This window comes from Manihot esculenta, chromosome 15, assembly GCF_001659605.2.
Source record: "Manihot esculenta cultivar AM560-2 chromosome 15, M.esculenta_v8, whole genome shotgun sequence".
Lineage (NCBI taxonomy): Eukaryota > Viridiplantae > Streptophyta > Magnoliopsida > Malpighiales > Euphorbiaceae > Manihot > Manihot esculenta.
Window position 1 is genome coordinate 1,572,612 of NC_035175.2, and position 18,616 is coordinate 1,591,227.

Genomic DNA, 18,616 nt, shown 5'->3' on the forward strand with positions numbered 1-18,616 from the left:
AAACCTAAAAAACTATATAAATTTTATGTTTTTATTAATATTTGTTTGAGTAGTATTTCAAAAAGTTTGCAACGAATGAAAGTTGCCCTTAAATTTTCTATATATATATAGCTAGGGCTCCTAATATGGAGAGATTTGCCCTTAAATTATAGGGCTCCCTTAATTTACTAAATCATTCTTTTGTCCGGACAACACATTTTTTCAGTTAATGACATATCAATGATTGGACAAGGACCGATTTGAAAGTGTACGTAAAGTTGTTTTGCAGTTTTAAGATTAAAGCGACTCAAATAGTAAAATCAAACAAATTAGCTGTGTTAAAATTATCTATCCTAACAGAAAAGAAAAACTAATGGTTCTGAAATCAAGCAATAAAAGAATTCCAATTGAAAATGTTTTCCTGGCCTCTAATCTTTCGATCTTCTGGTGGAATTTCTGCAAAAGTCCAAATTAAAGCCATTCTTTAAGCTTTCTTTTGTTTATTTTCAATGGCAGATGAAAAGGAAAATGATCAACTCAAAGTAAGCTTTTCTCAGGTTTTATAAAAACTAATATTTTCAATTTCCTTTTCTTTTATTCTTTATTTCTTTAATTATTATTATTTTGCTTTGAAAATCTTTATTTTGTTCTTCAATTAAAAGGTGATAACGGTGGAATTCAAAGTCTCCATGTATTGTAATGCATGTGAAAGAAACGTGGCCAAAACAATTTCAAAGTTTAAAGGTAATTAATTAATTCAATATAAACCATGATTAATTAGTTAATAATTACTGGACGTTATTATTATTAGGAGTGGAGACATTTACAACAGACATGAACAAACACAAGGTAGTGGTAATAGGCTGTATCGATCCACAAAAACTTGTGAAGAAACTAAAGAAGAAGACAGGGAAGAGAGTAGAAATTATAGTAAAGAAGGAAGAAGAAGAAGAAGAAAAAGAAAAGGCTACAAAAGAAAATTATGATAATCAAGGAAATGATGCAGGGCCACCATTTTTCTTGGATTTTTGTGAAGAGGAATTGTTAATGTCATTTAGTGATGAAAATCCAAATGCATGTTCGGTTATGTAATGGAAAAACTCTATTTTTATTTTTATTTTTTTATATTTAATTATGAAGAACATATATATATTCTTAGACCAATTTTGTCATTAAGATTAAATTTTCTTTTTAAAATAATCAATATAATTTATTTAAATATAAATAATTTTAAAATTTTTTCAACATAATCAAAACCATAATTAATAAGCAAACTATATCCTTGCCTTTTGACTATATTTATCTTGTTATTCAAATAACAATAACGATCAAATCACGTTATCTGACCGACTTTTTTTTTTTTTTCCATCTTTTATCATCGCCTTCAACTTTACCTTTTCCTTTTCGGAAGGAATCAATGGGAAAATTTAAGGTTGATGGTTGGATTTAAGAATCTCATGTCATGCAAGAGAATTTCAACTTGATTGGACTCATATGGAATCCAACGCTTAGCCAGCGATACACATCTTAGTCAGTTATGCTACGAATAGAAGCCAATTGATATTAACACAACATCTCTTGTTGCTCCAGTCTCTTGTCCATATCCAATAGCCGTCCTTGGTTTTAACTTGTGAAAAGGAAAGAAACAAATTGTCTCTTTATCTCTTGAAAATTCTTACACAAATCTGAATATATGTAAGAAATTTTTAAGCCTTTTTTAATATATTAATAAATAAATTTATCCCACATTTAAAAATATATCTACAATTAATTTAAAAATATTATACTATTAATTCAGCAAATAAAAATCTTCTCATACGAACAACACTTAGATTTGATATGTCCTTTTTTGTAATTGACTTCTTAGTTGGAGGAAAAGAATGCGAAGCCACTCTGAACCAATTGACATGTTGCAGAAATAGAACCCAATATTATTGGATTGCAATTGGATATAATATAATACAAAAGCAATTTCACTTTTGTGTGGGCGATTAGGCATAAGCCCACGTATGCCAATAAGGCTAATTTTTGGAGTACCGCCCACCCCACCTTTGTTTGTGTGGATATAAAGACTGAATCTGCACAACTCTATCTCTATAGTAAGGTTGATTTGACATGTTTCTATAAGCATTTACCTTATTGGAAATAACGAGAACTGTGTTGGCCTCAGACTGGATCCTTTGATTTGCCCATTTTCCATGTTGAAGCCAAACTCATTATAGTGGAAATTGGACAAATCCAACTAGCTTTTTGCATGGTCCACTAATGACCTCCACTTGATTTCTATCAGCAATTAAGCAATAAGCATCTTCCAAATGGCAAATGCCAGATTCATAACAGCAAAAATCAAGTTCCCCTTTCCGTTTCTCTCTTACTCATTCACTAAAATAATTCAAATAATTTAAATTTATTGCTCTCTCTCCCTGTTCCACTAAAATAATTCAAATAATTTAAATTTTATCAATAAATATTAAAATGAATATAGAGCATACCCACTTGTTGATACATTATCATATTAAAAGCTCCCAAATTTTGTGTTTAGGAACAAATGCTTCTGAAATTCAAACAGATGTATATATATATATTTCATTGATTCTAATCGAAGTTGGTGCTGTTACATGATGCTGCAATATTGATTCTGAAATTACATATCATACACAAATGGAAGATGACAATAGATCTTGCTGTTGTTCTATTTTACAATATTGCAAAGTGCAAAACTGGAATGTTTCCACTTTCTCTATGATGACATTATTTGAAGAGCTTCTCTTCTATTTCCAAGTATGTTGAATACTGTTGCTGCAATGTGAGATGGTGTTAGACCAGCCTGTACCAACTGGTCAGCCGGGGATCCATGGTCGATGTACCTATCGGGAAGAACGAGCGGTCGCCACTGCCATATTTTAACCAAACATTAAGTATAAATACATATAATTTTAAAAGAAATGCATTCAGAGAGAATCATTATAAGAAAATATTAACTCAAAACTCAATATATCCACAAGGAAAATGCTTACTGTTGAACCTGAAAATGACATTGAATATATAAAAAATGCAAGTAAATTTGAAAGGACTTGGTTCTTTGCAACTTAAATCTCACTGGTATGATGATATCCAATTGTTTGTGGTATATGGAACACTGATTAAGATTAGTACCTTCAGCTTGCCATCAAGAAGACCATCAAGGGCCAGAAAATGGGCAACATGAGATCCAAAGCCCCCAATTGATCCTTCTTCAACTGTTATCAAAATTTCATGTGATTTTGCTAGGCTTCGAATGAGGGCATGATCCAAAGGTTTACAGAATCTAGCATCTGCTACTGTTATACGAAGTCCATGGGGTTCCACTAAAGAGGCAGCAGCCAAACAGCTCTGAACTGCTGTACCATAACCCAAGAGTGCCACTCTTTCCCCTTCTATCAATATCCTGCCTTTACCAACCTATGAGAAATACATCAAAGTTGAACTGTTAATTGGTTTTGTAAGTTTCCTTGACTAGAGTTGGATATAATAAAGACTCGCTTAGACCTTACCTCAAGAGGAATGCCTTTGTTTCCTGAGGGAAGCTGAACGCCAACACCATTACCCCTTGGATATCGGAAACAGCTAGGACGATCATCTATGGCAGCTGCAGTAGCAACCATGTGAAAAAGTTCTGCCTCATCAGAAGGAGCCATCACCACCATGTTAGGGAGGCATGCCATAAAAGTGACATCAAATGCTCCACAATGTGTGGGACCATCTGCTCCAACCAGCCCAGCTCTGTCCATTGCAAATCTCACTGGCAGTTTCTGCAAATCCACATCGTGTACTACCTGCGGTATTTATGCAGAAAATGCCATTAATGAAACTTAAGCAGACGACTAACCCAACATACTAAGCTATTAACTTTCTGACTAAGAAAGGTATTGAAGCAAATGAACAAGAACCAAGAATATATACTGGCTTGCCTGGTCGTAAGCCCTCTGCATGAAAGATGAGTAGATTGCACAAAATGGTTTAAGGCCTTCACAGGCTAATCCTGCAGCAAATGTAACTGCATGCTGTTCTGCTATTCCAACATCAAAGCATCTTGTTGGGAAACGACGAAGGAAGAGGTTTAAGCCAGTTCCACCTCCCATTGCAGCATGAATTGCAACAATATCCTTGTCTGCTTCTGCTTCTGCAATCAAAGCCTCTGCAAAGTATGTTGTATAGGACTGGGTACTAGCACTTGCCTTGAATTGCTTTCCTGTTGCAGGATCAAACTTGGTCACCCCTGCAAAATGAAAACCATTCAGTTGCTTCTTTCTAATAATAAAAGTTCAGATACAATTTCTATAAATCCATGAAAGAATTTCTCCAAGGCACTAGTGGTTAGCCAATATTAGTTTTTCCAAATAAACATAACCACAATATAGTTACTCAAAATTTTGCATGCATTTTTTTTCTATGATGTTGTCGATTCCAAATACCATGGTACTTGTCAGCAGCTTGCTCAGCATATGGATATCCCCGACCTTTCTCAGTGACAACATGTATCAAGACTGGACCTGTAGTTTTAGTACTCTTAACCTCTTTGAGAATAGATATAAGATCATCTATGTTGTGGCCATCAACAGGACCAATATAATATAATCCAAGCTCTTCAAAGAGCGTTGATCCAGAACCACTGATCATACCACGAGCATATTCATCAACCTTTGCTGCCAATTCATGCATGGGTCCACCAATCCGCTTTGTAACACCCTGCAATAATTTATAATAAGATCAGTTTCCATATTTAAGTAATTTACCAAGTGAAGCCCTCTTTCTCACTTGTATAATTACCTTAGCAACCTCTCTTAGTTCCCTGAGAGGCCTGTTTGATTGCAATCTACTAAGAGCACTGCTCAAAGCTCCCACTGGTGGTATGGGTCCATCAAGGGTAGCAGTTGGTAAAGAAACTTGTTTATTGTCATTGAGAATAACAATCATATCAGAGTCCAGATACCCCGCATTGTTCATAGCTTCATAAGCTTGTCCAGCTGTCATGGCACCATCGCCTATAACAGCAACTACGTTGTTCTTTCTTCCTTTTAGATCTCTCCCAACTGCCATCCCTGTCCACCAAAAGCACCCAAAATTTATATCATGAAGGACATATTGGACATACAAAGGGAAAGGGGAGGGGATTGTTAAGGTTTTGAACCCCCTAAATTCCTTCACTAAGGTTGGTTCTCAACCATTCAACTACTAGCCAATAGCCTGATTATTTCATTTCAGTTGAAAATAAAAATCATGGTTTTCAATTAGAAAAGTATGGATCAAGATTCCTACCAAATATTATGTCTTATTTAGTAATAGGTAGCTGTTCATGTCTGCATATATAGGAAAGTTAATCAAAACTAACCAACGCAAAAATTACACCAAATCTTATTTAAGGAGCAATATCTCAAAGATTATTTAAACTAAATAATTTTGTAATCCAATTTTTGCTGGCTAATTTTATCACTATGGCAATTCATACAAGGAATTATTAAAATAGCTAGTTTTTCTACAACCAACCGAGGAGTTTGGGAATAAGATTTAGTTAAGTGGATAAACACTTCATATCAACCATTTTAGAATAAAAAGAACAGCTTCAATAGAAAGGCTATGAGCTCTGAATCTTCCCTTTTTTTTGTGGTGAAAAAATTACGAATGTGTTGATGTTTTGAGCATTACCCAAGCCAGCAGATATAGTGGTAGAGCTATGGCCAGTTCCAAAGCAATCATATTCACTCTCTGATCGCTTCGTGAAGCCAGAAAGTCCATTAGTCTGTCTCATAGTGTGCATCTTGTCTCTTCTTCCAGTCAGGATTTTGTGTGGGTAAGCCTGCAAATCAATATTGGAACTTCAAATTCTGAACAATTTATGGCAACAGTATATTTCCATTTCCATAGTCTGATTTTTTTTTTTTTTCATTCATCACCAAGGATAAAGAAGGAGAAGCTAAACCAAATAAGATTAAGAGCAGATACCTGATGACCGACATCCCACAGTATCTTGTCTTGAGGAGCACCGAAAACATAGTGAAGAGCCACAGTGAGCTCAACAACACCAAGGCTTGATCCCAGGTGACCTCCAGTTCTAGAAACATTGAAGATAACGTCGGACCGCAGCTCGTCCGCTAGTTGCTTTAGTTCCTGTATTGATGAATACCATAAAGATTAATGTACAAATTAGATATAACGATACTAAGTCTTTGCATCATTAGAGTATTATTATTCTTGAATATGGTCTTAGTTATATACCTTGATTGATAGATTTTTCATATGAATTGGATAGTTTATGGTATCCAATAGAGGTGTTGGTGGTCTCTGCGAGTGATAGTCTCCTCTCTCTGACAGTGATGCACAAACCCCTCCTGGCCCTTTCTTGCTCTTTACCTAAACAGAACAAAAACAGCCGTTTCTTTCAATTGTTTTTTTTTTTCGCTTGAAATAACTAAAATTCCACACAAGACCAAAGGAAAGGAAACAAAGAAGATAAAAAAATACAAAAACAATCATTAAAAAAAATCTTGATTGGCTCTTCCTCGCCCGTTAAACACGATTAAAAGAATCGAAATTTTGACAAAATGGACAAGAGCCAGCACTCTAACTCAATTCTTCAACATGGGTATTATTTCATACACGTAAAGAGCATAAAAACATAAACAAACCTTATTAAGTCTGTGAAGAGATTGAGCCAATAGATCTGCTCTCCATAAGAAATGAGAAGAGACATAACTGTACTTCTGAAGATCTGAGATTGTAGCCCTGTTTGCATGAGCAGGAAATGAACATGCAGAGAGAGCCATTGCAGATAGAAAATCAACAGAAGGAGCTCAAAACAAGTTCCAAATTTGAATACAGAAACAAGCAAAGAGGAGGAAGAATTAAAAGAACCCAGAAACAAAAGGACAGATTCCGGTTATGGGTCCAAATGAACCGCTAATGAGATTGTGATACTTTAATAAAAGAACCGCAATGGGGTGGATTTCAGTAATAAAATGAGCTCTTAACAGACAAAGAAGATGTCGGGAGAAAGGTTTAGAAGCGGGGCCGAAGTAGAACCTTTTAACTTTGGCTTCCATATAAATAGATTTAGTGCTAGTTTAGCCATGGCACGGAGGAGGAGAAAGCGTTTCAGAACAGAGCCAGTATAGTAGCTGGTTAACTCCCATTGGGCCACGTCATCAAAAATCACTAATGGATAGATAGAATAGATTTTAGATAGATAGATAGATGGAAGCAAATGTCACTGAGCAGCTGCGCTTTACGGGAACTATATATTTTTAATATAAATATATATTACATATAAATTATTAATAAAATATATTTGCATAAATTTTATTATAATATTATATCAATTATTATTTACCATATATATCAATTAATCTATACTACAGTATTTTTCACAATATATATATATATAGTTCTTTTTATAAAAATTGTGTATATTGTAAAATGTTAGTATACAATGAGGTCTCAGTCTCAGAAGTCCCGCATACAAACTTTTATTTAAAAAACTTATCAGGAAAAGTTTTATTGGGAATTTTTTTTTTATAAAAAAGTTAAAAAATTTGAAAAATTCAATGGAGTCAATTGACCCCACCGATGGAGCCTAGCCTTAGCTCCGCCACTACATTTTCTCACCAAGGATGCACACTAGGGCAACGGTATTGGACCGCATGATATATATATATATTAGGAAAAAGAAAGATATATTATTATTTTCAAAAAAAGATAGGTATATTATTTAATAATTTGCACTTGTAAGCATAAAAATATTTTTTTAAAAATAGAAATGTTAATTTAGCAATTATTCTGCTTCTACTCCTTTAATTTTGGAGAGAAGATTTCCATTTCTACTATATTTTTTTATAGCTCCACCATAATTGATCAACGTTAATGTGTCCCAATTCCCACAAAGAAACATTCTCTTTCTAATTTAAATACTATATTTCAAAAACAATGAAATTGTACGAAATTTAATTAGAGGTTATGAGTGTGCATAAAATTTTAATGAAAACTGTATTTATTTTATTTTTTTTATCTAACTTCAAATTTTGACTATAAAACATTAATTAATTTTTATAATATAGTCTTAATTTTCATTTCAAAATTATAAAATTATTATGTGATGCTTTTCGAAAATAAAGAAAAAAATTATTATAATATGTTTGTGTATTCATATCTTCATTGGTTAAAGTATGAAGACTTGTAGTTAGCTAAAGGGTATTAACTAAATATCTAAATTAAATTAATTAATTACTTCTGGTAGTTATTTTTTTCTATTTTAGTTTGTTTAATAGTATGTTACTATTATTTGTATAGAAATTTTTTAAGCAAATTTGAATGTAATGGCTTTGTTAATATTTCACATCATAAGCTTTTTAAAAAACGTCATGAGTTTTAATTTAGTTAGGGTATAAATGGATGGAATTCAACCAAAACTTTCAAAAGAGTTCATGTTTAATTTATAGAGTAAATATGTTTTTTTTAATTTGAACAAAACTCTAATTTATATGAATTAAATATTAATAAATTTAAAAAAATTTACTCATTTAAAAAGAAATGCATATTTTATCAAGTCAAGTATTTAACAACAGTTTTGCTAATTAATAAATATATAATTGAGGATTGAGAGAGAAGAATCTGAAACCTTTCAGATTTATTTAGATACATTTACTACCACCAGATTTATTCAGATACACCTACCACTAGACTAAACAATGCAACTTTAAATTTAAGATAAACGAATATATTTACCATTCACAAATTTATTAAACAAATGAATTAGCAAGCATTAACAAGCTCATTATTTATAAGTTTGAGTCGTGCTCATATATTAAATAAATTTATAAAAATTAAATTTAAATTTTATTTATTTAAAAAATAAATCAAATTATACCGAACTTTTATGGTTGCTACTTGAGTTGCTGTATTGCATTGTTTCATAGCTTACAAGTTAGGAATCAATCACTACTGTAGACATCATGGACGCGGGTGGAAGGACAATGGTCAAGGACTGTAGTAATCACATTACAATTCCTCTCCGGTAGGCTAAGAAGCCGCTGAATTCTGATCCACACGAATTTTTGGTAGCTTAGCTCGGCATCATGTCCTTTCGTCGTGTGAACTGTGAATAGCTCATAACTCATAGCTCAGTCTGAAAAATTGTCTATTATAGTACTGTATTTCACATCAATACCCATCAACACCCATAATTCAATAAAACGAGTGATCCACATTGATGCAGAATATGAAACCTCGCAAACTGAAAAATGCTCATCCTCTTCATCTTTGACATTAGATACTAGAATAGGCATTCCACCATTAATATTGGAGTTCGACCTACTTTTCTATTCTTATACACTATTAATGTTGGAGTTCGACTTACTTTTCTATTTTAATTTTGTGATATTCTGTTGTAAAATTCCATCTCGTGCCGATAGATTTCTGCAAATTGAAATTGTATATAATAATTGACATGAAACTACTTAATCATTTTGAATCAAGTTTAGCAATTGTATTCCTAATACGAAATTATTAAATAACTTAGATTAACCATTTTGGACCAAATGGAGAGTGAATTCAAAAATTATTTGAGTAAATTTAAATCAGATTGTTTTAATTGGTATCAGAGCTACCTGAATCAAATAAATTGTACAAAATTAAAACTAGTGGGTCTACGAAAAAAGAATTACGGGATGAAGCCATCTGAAATACTAGCAAACACAATTCCCGAAGGTCCGATCTTGACTTAGTAATGGTATTTGATTCAGTTGCGACGATAACGTTGCAAATTGAGTAACTGTGTGCTTCTGTCCCACATTCACGGATTACGATAAATCGCAATTATATATAATATCAAGTTTAACCTAACCATTTTGAATCAAATGAAAAGTGAATTAAAAAATTATTTGGACCAATTTAAACCAGATTTTTTCTTATTTTGAATGCAAGCACTTTTGAATGGAATAATAAGCATGGATCCATAACTGTGACAGACAAGCCTCCAAGTCACAAGATGCAAACATAATTATTGCAATTCAAAATAAACCCATTGGCAACCCACTTCAGCTTAGGGACGATGCAATGTGCCTAAAATGATTTTAGGACGTCAACGCAAGCCCAGATACATTCCTCCTCTCAATCTCTAGAGAGAACATGAAACATTTTCTTATCACAGATAAGTATTAGGGTAATTTACGATTTAGTCCCTGAGTATTACCATTATTAACAAGTCAGTCCCTGTATTTTTAGAAACCTATTAAAACGTTCTTATGTTTTCTCTCCGTCAACGAAATAGTCCTTCTGTCCTATTTTCCGTTAAAATTAGATAAAGTAGGAGAGAGAAAATTTTTAAAATCCAATTTTACCCTTAAATAAAATCATTTATTTAGTCTTTGTATATTACAATTATTAACAAGTTAGTCCTTACATTTTTAAAAATCTATTAAAATACTTTTATCTTTTTTCATATCTATTAAAACGTTCTTATCATTTTTTTTATGTCAACTAAATAGTCCCTATCTTTTCTCAAATCTATTAAAACGTCCTTATCGTTTCTTTTTGTCAACGAAATCGTCCCTGTCTTTTCTTTCGTCGTCGTCGTCGTCGTCCTCCTCCGAAGGAGGAGAAAACATAAGGACGTTTTAATAGGTTTATAAAAATACAGGAACTGACTTGTTAATAATGATAATACCCAGGGACTAAATCGTAAATTACCCTAAGTATTAAGACTGAGATTCAAGAAATCCAAGATTGATAATATAGAAATTCACAAGAACCATTCCATGATAACTGCAATATGGATCATGCTAAGTTGCTAAAACGTAAACAAAATGTGAATTTCTAAAGTAATATTAGGCCATCCAGTAGGACAAGCATGACTAAGAATCTAGGAAGGGGGAGAAAGGTAGTCCGGGGAGAGCATTAAATAACACAAACAGCATGAACGAGTACTTATTCAGCTCTACTTGATTTCAAAATTGTCCACAGAAGCAGTTTATTGATCCAAAATAAAGTACATAACAACAATGAATGATCACATATGCTTCCACCTCTTCATTTCATTTTTGCCTCTGTGAACAACACATGGCGATTCACCCTAGGGTCATACTTCCGAAACTCGAGCTTCTCAGCAATTTTCTTAGAACTCTTTCTCTTCACATAGAAGAATCCAGTCCCAGCAGCTGAAACAAGCCGGATGAACATGAACGTCTTCTTCTTCTTGTCACCCATGCCTAATTGCAGACACAAGAGACAACCATCAAAACAGTATAAACACATGTTTTAAAGAAAGACAACACAGGTCTTAAATCTTGATACAGAATACCAAAACAGTGAAGACAATAAATTGCTGGATTTAGGCAGAATTTCAGTTACCCACATCATCTAACCCACACGAACATCAATGAATCTCAATTCGTCATTTTATCGAGCACCTTTTGCGCAACATTCATGGAGCGAACCGGAATCAATTATGCTGCTAAATACTCATAGTTCTATATTGCCCTAACTATCACAACAAGTGGGTAACTAATTACAAAAGAATAAAGAATTGCTAGTTCTGCTAGTCTGCAACAATCTGAAAACAGAAGCCAATGCCATTTTAGCAGCAAGAGAAAAGCTTTAACCAGTGGAAGCAAAAGCACGGAAAACGTTAGATTTTCATAAATGAGTCGATTCAAGAAAAACTGAACTCACTTGTCAATTTTCCTTCAAAGAGTCGAGAAAAGCGCACGCTATCACAGGGAAATGCAAGAGATAGAAACTCGGCGGTGAAAAACCCAAAACCCTAGAAGGATTGAAGGCGTGAAGCGAGCCAACCTCTTGATCGTGTTAAATGACATAAATGCCCTTGTTTGCTAATGTATTCCCCTGAGTAGGTGTCGTGTTATCCTATTCCTCCAGCCCTTAGCGCACGTTAGCAACAGCATTTCCAAATCCCTTTCCCTGATTTCTCTGCACTTAAACAATCTCGTTTCTGTTCTCTCTCACTTGTGAAGTTTTGTCTTTCAGCAGCAACGAAGAGGTACAGTTAATCTAGGAAAAGAAAAAGGCGAAAATTTTGGTCAATTTATTTCTGAAAACTATATATTTTCTGTTTGCTTACCGAGAAAAATGTGGAAATGTTGAAAAGACAATTAAATTTTATTATTTTTTTCTCCTTTAGAGTTTCTAGAATCGATTAGAGATGGCGAGTGCGATAGATGCTACGGGGAATCCGATCCCCACATCGGCGGTGTTGACGGCATCATCAAAGCACATATCGACGAGATGCTTACAGGAGAATGTGTCATTTCTCAAGTGCAAGAAGAAGGACGCAAACCCGGAGAAATGCCTCGATAAAGGTCAGGAAGTCACTCGCTGCGTCCTTGGCCTGTAAGTAATCTAATATGTTCGTGTTATTCTCCCCTTTCTTTTCCTCTTCCAGATTATGCCGCGGATTTTGTATTATTAGTTGTTACACATTTTAATTCTATGGTGTCTCGAGTAAATTTCGGTATTTCAACAATTGAACGATTAATTTTTCTTTGTTCTATAGATTTTTTTTGTGTATTTCTGTTTGGTTAGGCTCAAGAAGTTGTGTATTGGAAGCTTAATGAAAAATCCTTTTTGTTAGATTGCGAAGTTTCTTCTTTTCTTTCTGCCTTTATGTTTTATTCATATTCTGAGCTGTGGTGCAACTCTGACCAATAATTAAAAGCCCATGCAGACTTAAACGTCTCGTTTGTGATTCTGATTTGATGAGTTGATTTGCATGTGTTAAAAAAAGTTTCGGCTTTTCAAGGTTGTTTTTAGTTATACAGATATCACATAAGAATAATCACTTCATTTAGCATTGACCATGGCTGGCTGACAATCGACTCCCCTTATAAGGTCATCAAATCATCAAGTCATGTATATGTTTTGTAGTCTTCTCGTTGCAGCATTTCTCTGTGGAAAATTGCTGTCATAATAATTTTTTAGCAACCATTTTAATATAGTTATACTGATGTATCACAAATATTAGTTCCCAGAAATAGTAGAGCTAAACAAAATGCTCTCATAATCTAGACTATTGCAGGATTACAGTTATATGATATATTACGTAATGGCCAAGGTTCAGCTGCCACCTCACACACTCACACGCACATCCTTGGACCTTGAATGGCTTTCACCCGATGGCCAAGTACCTTCTGTTTTCAACGAATGGATTTGATGAGCTTTCTGGTTGCTGATATTGGGACTCTCTGCATTGTTACTGAAGGATCTTCACAATCATAGCATTGTTCATCCCTTTAAGGATTTATAATTCTTAACATTGTAATACTCCCTCCACCCCATAAACATAGGCTTGTTTTCTTTTTTATCTATCCTAAGTTGTAGGCAACTTTCTTTCTTTAGAATTTAGATGGTAATATATTCATTAGCTTCTTAATATACCCCTATTTAATATGCATTGAAAATGTGAAATTTATTAGTTTTAAAAATAATTTAGCTATAGAGCAATATGAATGGAGGTATCTTAGTAAAGAGTTAAAGACCATAAAATTATTGTTTTTAACTATATTTGTAACGACCCGGAAACCGATACCCCTCTGTAACGGCCCGAACCGCTACCGGCGCTAGGATCTAGATCGGCTTAAGGCCGCCGGGACCCGTAGCAAGCCAAACATACCTCCTATCACCTGGTCAAATCCCATACATGATCAAAACTTTAACATAAAAACTGTAACATCTGATGTAAATACCGAGCTTGACCTTTATGCGACATAACTGAAAACATAAAGAACCCCTTACTAGAGCCCTCATCAAGACTCTAGCTGGGTCAACACAACATACATCAAGCCGGAGTCACATCCAATGAACCAAAACTAACCTGTGCATGCATTAAAAACCATAAGCATAGGACCTCCACTAGGGTCCTCATCAAATTCTAACGTGGTAAACAACACATGCCACCAGTTTAGTTCAACACAACTCAACATCTGACATAACATACATCATGTACTAAAAGGGACTAACCAAGTCTTAGGGCCAAGCACAGTAATAATACATAAACATAACTCTACTTTACGTTACATTACATCACATTATCTTACAATACGTTATATCAATTTACATTACATGTCCACACTAAAACGCTAATCTATTACTATTACAAAAGCATGACATTACCCTTGACGTCTTCCTGGACTACCTCTGACCTGCAAAACTGGGGTTAGAAGAGAGGGGTGAGCTAAAAAGCCCAGTGAGTAGAAACAGAAAAACAGTTCATTAATTACATGCTTTTATGAAATGCGTCACAACACAAACATTTCACGTAACGGATGGACATGACCACCAAAACTCCCTCTGTCTGTAACATAACATGGTACCCGGTCCTTCGGGCTCCTCAGGACTTCATTATGCCCGGCCCTTCGGGCTCCTCAGGACTTCATTAACATAACATAAATAGGGCTATTGGGGTCGCCTTGGTCCATCCACACCAACAGTAAATAATGCAATGTGTCATATTCGTGTAACTAGTGCAATCAACCTATTACATATAAACATGATGCATGAGCATGTTTTAGGCATTTGATTTCGTAAAATAAAAGGTTAAATTTAGTTCTACTCACCTCTGGCAGACGCTGGACTGACTCTGCAACTGCTAACTCTGATGGCCTCCTCGGTCCCTCAGGTCCAATCCTACACAGGTGGACTCGAATGAGGTGTCAAACTCACTCTAAACAACTCATAAACAACTACTCAAAAACCCCCTCAAACATCCTCAAAACATGCATAGAAAACAACCATGAAAGGGCTGGACAGGGCACTTTCGGCAGCCGAAGGTCCCTTCCAGAGACGAAAGCCATGCAGATTCGGCGGCCGAAACCTCACTCCAGATCCGAAAGTCAGGCACTTTCGGCGGCCGAGCATCACCTTCGGCGGCTGAAAGTCTGCTCCAGATCCGAAACACAACTTTTGGGGGCAAGGTTAGGCGGCCAATCCATGCATCCATAGGCAGGTTCGGCGGCCGAACCTGAGTTCATCATAACTCAGCCTCTCGTGCATACCAGCTTCCCAACCCCCCAAAACAAACCAAAACATGCTTCCAACCTCACATACTCTCTCCCAAACATGCATACACACTCCCACAAGCATAAAGGAGCATAAACTAACATAAACTCCTAACATAACCATTACATAAACATACATTGGGCATAAAACCCACAAAACCTAAACATGCATATCTACCCATACTCAACCATTAAAACTTCATTAAAACACAAGGAAAGCAAGGATCTACACTTACCTCTTGAAGATCGAGGGGTGGTGCGATCGCTAACTCGGAGGTGTGGAGGATCCAAGCTCCAAAAGCCTCCAAGCTCCCAAAACTCCTATTTATGCTTCAAAACTTCAAAACAAGAGTAGAACTCATGAAAACTTGAGGGATGGGTAGAGAAAGCATGAAAACGACTAAAGGAGTGTATAAACTTACCTGAGCTCGAGAATGGGGAGAAAACTCGTCCATTTCCGATCTGAGGGCTCTTTATAGGTGGCCTGGTCAAAGACCTTCGGCAGCCTAACGTGCCCCCTAAACTCATGCATGTTCGGCGGCCAAACTTGAGGTTCGGCAGCCGAACCTTGGTTCGTTCAAACAAAGCTTTCGGATGCCAAAAGCGCTCCCAAAACCTTCCCATGTTCGGCGGCCGAACTTCACTTTCGGCGGCCGAACCTGGCAAATGTCTCCTTGGTCTTTTCTTTTCAAAACTCAATTCTTTTCCATTTAAAAACTATAAAATCAAGTGAAAACATTTTAGAAACACATTTTACCCCTCTAGAAGCCTCTGGCATCTTCAGAATTCCAGATTCCAACGGAGATTCCGCCGGAATAGGGATTCCGATGCCGGAATCTAGCCGGGTATTACAATATTTTTTAATCTATGTGGAAAAACTATAGGCCTATATAGGAGCGAGTAATATTTAAAATCAGCTTTATAAAGTCCATGTTTAACAAATCATAAGAACTAGAGATTTAATTTGTAGCTTCTTAAAAGTCCATGGTCCACACTGCTTTAAGAAATACATCCAAATAATGGATTCCTCTCTTTGTGGGTTCATCATAAATTTGTTGGCCTTGGTCTACAAATAAGATGCAAGTTTCTATATCACATGAACCATCCCAAATAATACTCACCCCTTCCAAATACAATGCATGTGAACTTAATACAAAATTAAGAACTTGGTGAATTCTCCTGCATTCTCTCATCTACTTTTTCTTTCTAAGTAGATTATTTTTCATGAATATCTCTGATAGAGAATAGTACGCAGAAAAATATAACAGAGTTGAATAACAGAGGAAAAAGGGACTTGGTATTACTTGTTAGCTCAACCAAGACAATCAAAATACACTCAATAGCTCTGTTGGCAATAACTTCACTGAAAAAAACAAGAGAAAAGAAAAATAATCCCAGGAGTACTTCCCAAACTAGACTGACTAGCCCACAGCAATGGCTGTCTCTAATTCCTCACCCCCCACCCCCCCCCCCACCCCAACTCCCTCTCTTTTATTTTTATACAGTACATAAAAGCAGATTCTCATGCATAACCAATTCCTGGAATCTCTCCAACGACTTATACAGCTGTTGACATTCCCAAAGTTCTGTCTTCTTCCTAGATATTTCCCCACCTTCTTGGGCTTGTTTCCTGAGTTTCTTTTGGTAGTAAGCTCTCAAGGGCCTTGGGCCTGTGTTAGCATCAATCCTTGGGCTGCTTGCTGGATTGCTATCAACCTCAGCCATTTATCTTGGCCATTCTGTGATGCTCCATATGGTATGCTTCTTCCTGTATATGAAGTTGGTTGAATAATATTTCTGCACCACATTAGATATTGCCCATGTCATTCTTTCCTGTATATAAAGTTGCTGAGCATTTTATAGTGCAGACTTTTTTCTTCTCTATTTTATGGTTGTCTTTTATGTCCCCTTCATTAGCTACAAGTAAGTTTACATGATTTATGGTTGTGACTGTCCCAAATCCAGCCAAGTTTAATATTTAACTTTGTGTTGGTTAAAATGCAAAACTAATCATACATGCTAATAACTATTTATCTGCGAACCAATCAATCTCTATGTAATATTCTGTTAAATTAACCTAGCGCAGCAACTCCAATTACACAAGGTCACAACCACACACATGCACAAAAGAATAGTTATTTGGATTTCTTAATTCTAAGATGTTTGGCACTGCAGGCTGAAAGATCTTCACCAGAAGTGCACAAAAGAGATGGATGCTTACGTAGGTTGCATGTATTACCATACAAACGAGTTTGATTTGTGTCGCAAAGAGCAGCAAGCATTTGAGAAAGCATGCCCGTTGGAATGAGTGGCAATCTGAACTTATAATGCCGTACTTACAATAACTAGAGCAGCTTGCAATGTGCAAAAACTGTTGTTGCGTACATTTTTCTTGTCTTGACATGAATCGTCTCCCATTTGTATGGCTCAAAATGTGCTCTCAAGATTGCTTCTGGTAAAAAAGATGGGACCTTGCCTCATTTTTAAGCATAAAATGTGTTGATTACATTATTGCTTTTACAGTAATCAGATGTTTGAATTTATGGACGAACTGGCATTTTGAATTTTGTTTGCAAATAGTTTTGGCATTGATAACTTGATGAGCATAGTTTTGGCATTGATATATTTTGCCAGTAGGTGTGCCACATTAAGATTTAGACTTAAAACACCTTTAGAAAAAGCTATTTATAGCAAAGATTAATATTATCAGAATTACGAGAGGCATGTTTATTCAGCAGCTAGTTCATGAGGCCAGAGAATGGAAGAATTACTCCATCGCGCTGGGCGTTAATTCCAGTCTTTTGCAGGATAAATGAAGTTCTTCAGCTGAGCAAATATCACCCGACTTATCTTGCAAATTGATTGAGGCAACGGATCTGGAATAACCAGAAATGTCATGTTCATGGCTACATGTAGATGTTATTGTCCAGATTCATCCAAAAGAAATGCAATGCAAGAACAAATCAAAAGTGGGTGCCCGTTAGTTGTATGACAAAAGATAAATTGTTAGATTTGCAAGAGCACTTGGGCTTCACTCTGGTTGGGCAACGGTGAGCGGGTTCAGTAATTTACTCCTGCAGTCCCTAATACTCGCACATGGAGCACTGCTGTAGTTGCTGGCAATGAAACAAGGCCAAACTTGTGACCATTAGCGAGCACCCGGAAGAAAAGCAGCGTATTAACGTCCATCTCACTGACATATGCAGCAGAAGATCAGATTGTTTAAAAGACTTGAAATACCATTTATATAGTATTATCAAGTGGTTGTAGTTGGTATATGTACGTTTATCTTTCCGGGAAAAAAAAAAAAAACCATTTATTTACACTTATCTCTTTTTATCTAACATTTATTTACACTATATCAAAGCATGATTTTCAACATGGAAAAAGCAACTGCAGAGCGACTTGAGCCTTTGATACAACAAACTCCCATCAAATTAATCCGACCAAAGAGTTAAATTCAGGAATGACATAGAACTTACAAAAACAAATCATAAAACAAAAACCAATAGGATTGGGGTAGTGGGTAGCAATCGCAATAAACTCTTTGGGTTGTTCTATTGGTTGGTTCTGTAAAAGCTATATACTGATATCTT

At 35.4% G+C, this 18,616-nt stretch overlaps 4 protein-coding genes across 5 annotated transcripts; 2 read left to right on the plus strand and 2 right to left on the minus strand.

Annotated features, from left to right (window-relative positions):
• Window positions 1-488: 488 nt before the first annotated feature.
• On the plus strand, window positions 489-1,071 carry LOC110601649 (heavy metal-associated isoprenylated plant protein 19). The gene is made up of 3 exons (XM_021738865.1): window positions 489-521; window positions 642-723; window positions 791-1,071. The coding sequence occupies exons 1-3, from the start codon at window positions 489-491 to the stop codon at window positions 1,069-1,071; spliced, it is 396 nt and encodes a 131-aa protein (XP_021594557.1).
• Window positions 1,072-2,534: 1,463 nt separating this feature from the next.
• LOC110601640 (probable 1-deoxy-D-xylulose-5-phosphate synthase, chloroplastic) lies at window positions 2,535-7,050 on the minus strand. The gene is made up of 10 exons (XM_021738852.2): window positions 6,645-7,050; window positions 6,235-6,369; window positions 5,962-6,126; window positions 5,665-5,815; window positions 4,789-5,060; window positions 4,434-4,707; window positions 3,930-4,237; window positions 3,513-3,794; window positions 3,136-3,420; window positions 2,535-2,872 (listed from the first exon to the last, which is right to left on the minus strand). The coding sequence occupies exons 1-10, from the start codon at window positions 6,780-6,782 to the stop codon at window positions 2,720-2,722; spliced, it is 2,163 nt and encodes a 720-aa protein (XP_021594544.1). The 5' UTR covers window positions 6,783-7,050; the 3' UTR covers window positions 2,535-2,719.
• A 3,874-nt stretch (window positions 7,051-10,924) lies between these two features.
• Window positions 10,925-11,734, minus strand: LOC110601651 (50S ribosomal protein L33-like). The gene is made up of 2 exons (XM_043951303.1): window positions 11,680-11,734; window positions 10,925-11,216 (listed from the first exon to the last, which is right to left on the minus strand). The coding sequence occupies exon 2, from the start codon at window positions 11,212-11,214 to the stop codon at window positions 11,038-11,040; it is 177 nt and encodes a 58-aa protein (XP_043807238.1). The 5' UTR covers window positions 11,215-11,216; window positions 11,680-11,734; the 3' UTR covers window positions 10,925-11,037.
• Window positions 11,735-11,849: 115 nt separating this feature from the next.
• LOC110601650 (NADH dehydrogenase [ubiquinone] 1 alpha subcomplex subunit 8-B) lies at window positions 11,850-17,584 on the plus strand. Of its 2 annotated transcripts, XM_043951302.1 has the most exons (4): window positions 11,850-12,007; window positions 12,149-12,357; window positions 16,622-16,776; window positions 17,196-17,298. In XM_043951302.1, the coding sequence occupies exons 2-4, from the start codon at window positions 12,170-12,172 to the stop codon at window positions 17,198-17,200; spliced, it is 348 nt and encodes a 115-aa protein (XP_043807237.1). In that variant the 5' UTR covers window positions 11,850-12,007; window positions 12,149-12,169; the 3' UTR covers window positions 17,201-17,298. The 2 variants fall into 2 exon arrangements, with proteins under 2 accessions (XP_043807237.1, XP_021594558.1); XM_021738866.1 differs by lacking the exon at window positions 16,622-16,776 and having other exon boundaries at window positions 11,859-12,007; window positions 17,196-17,584.
• Window positions 17,585-18,616: the final 1,032 nt, after the last annotated feature.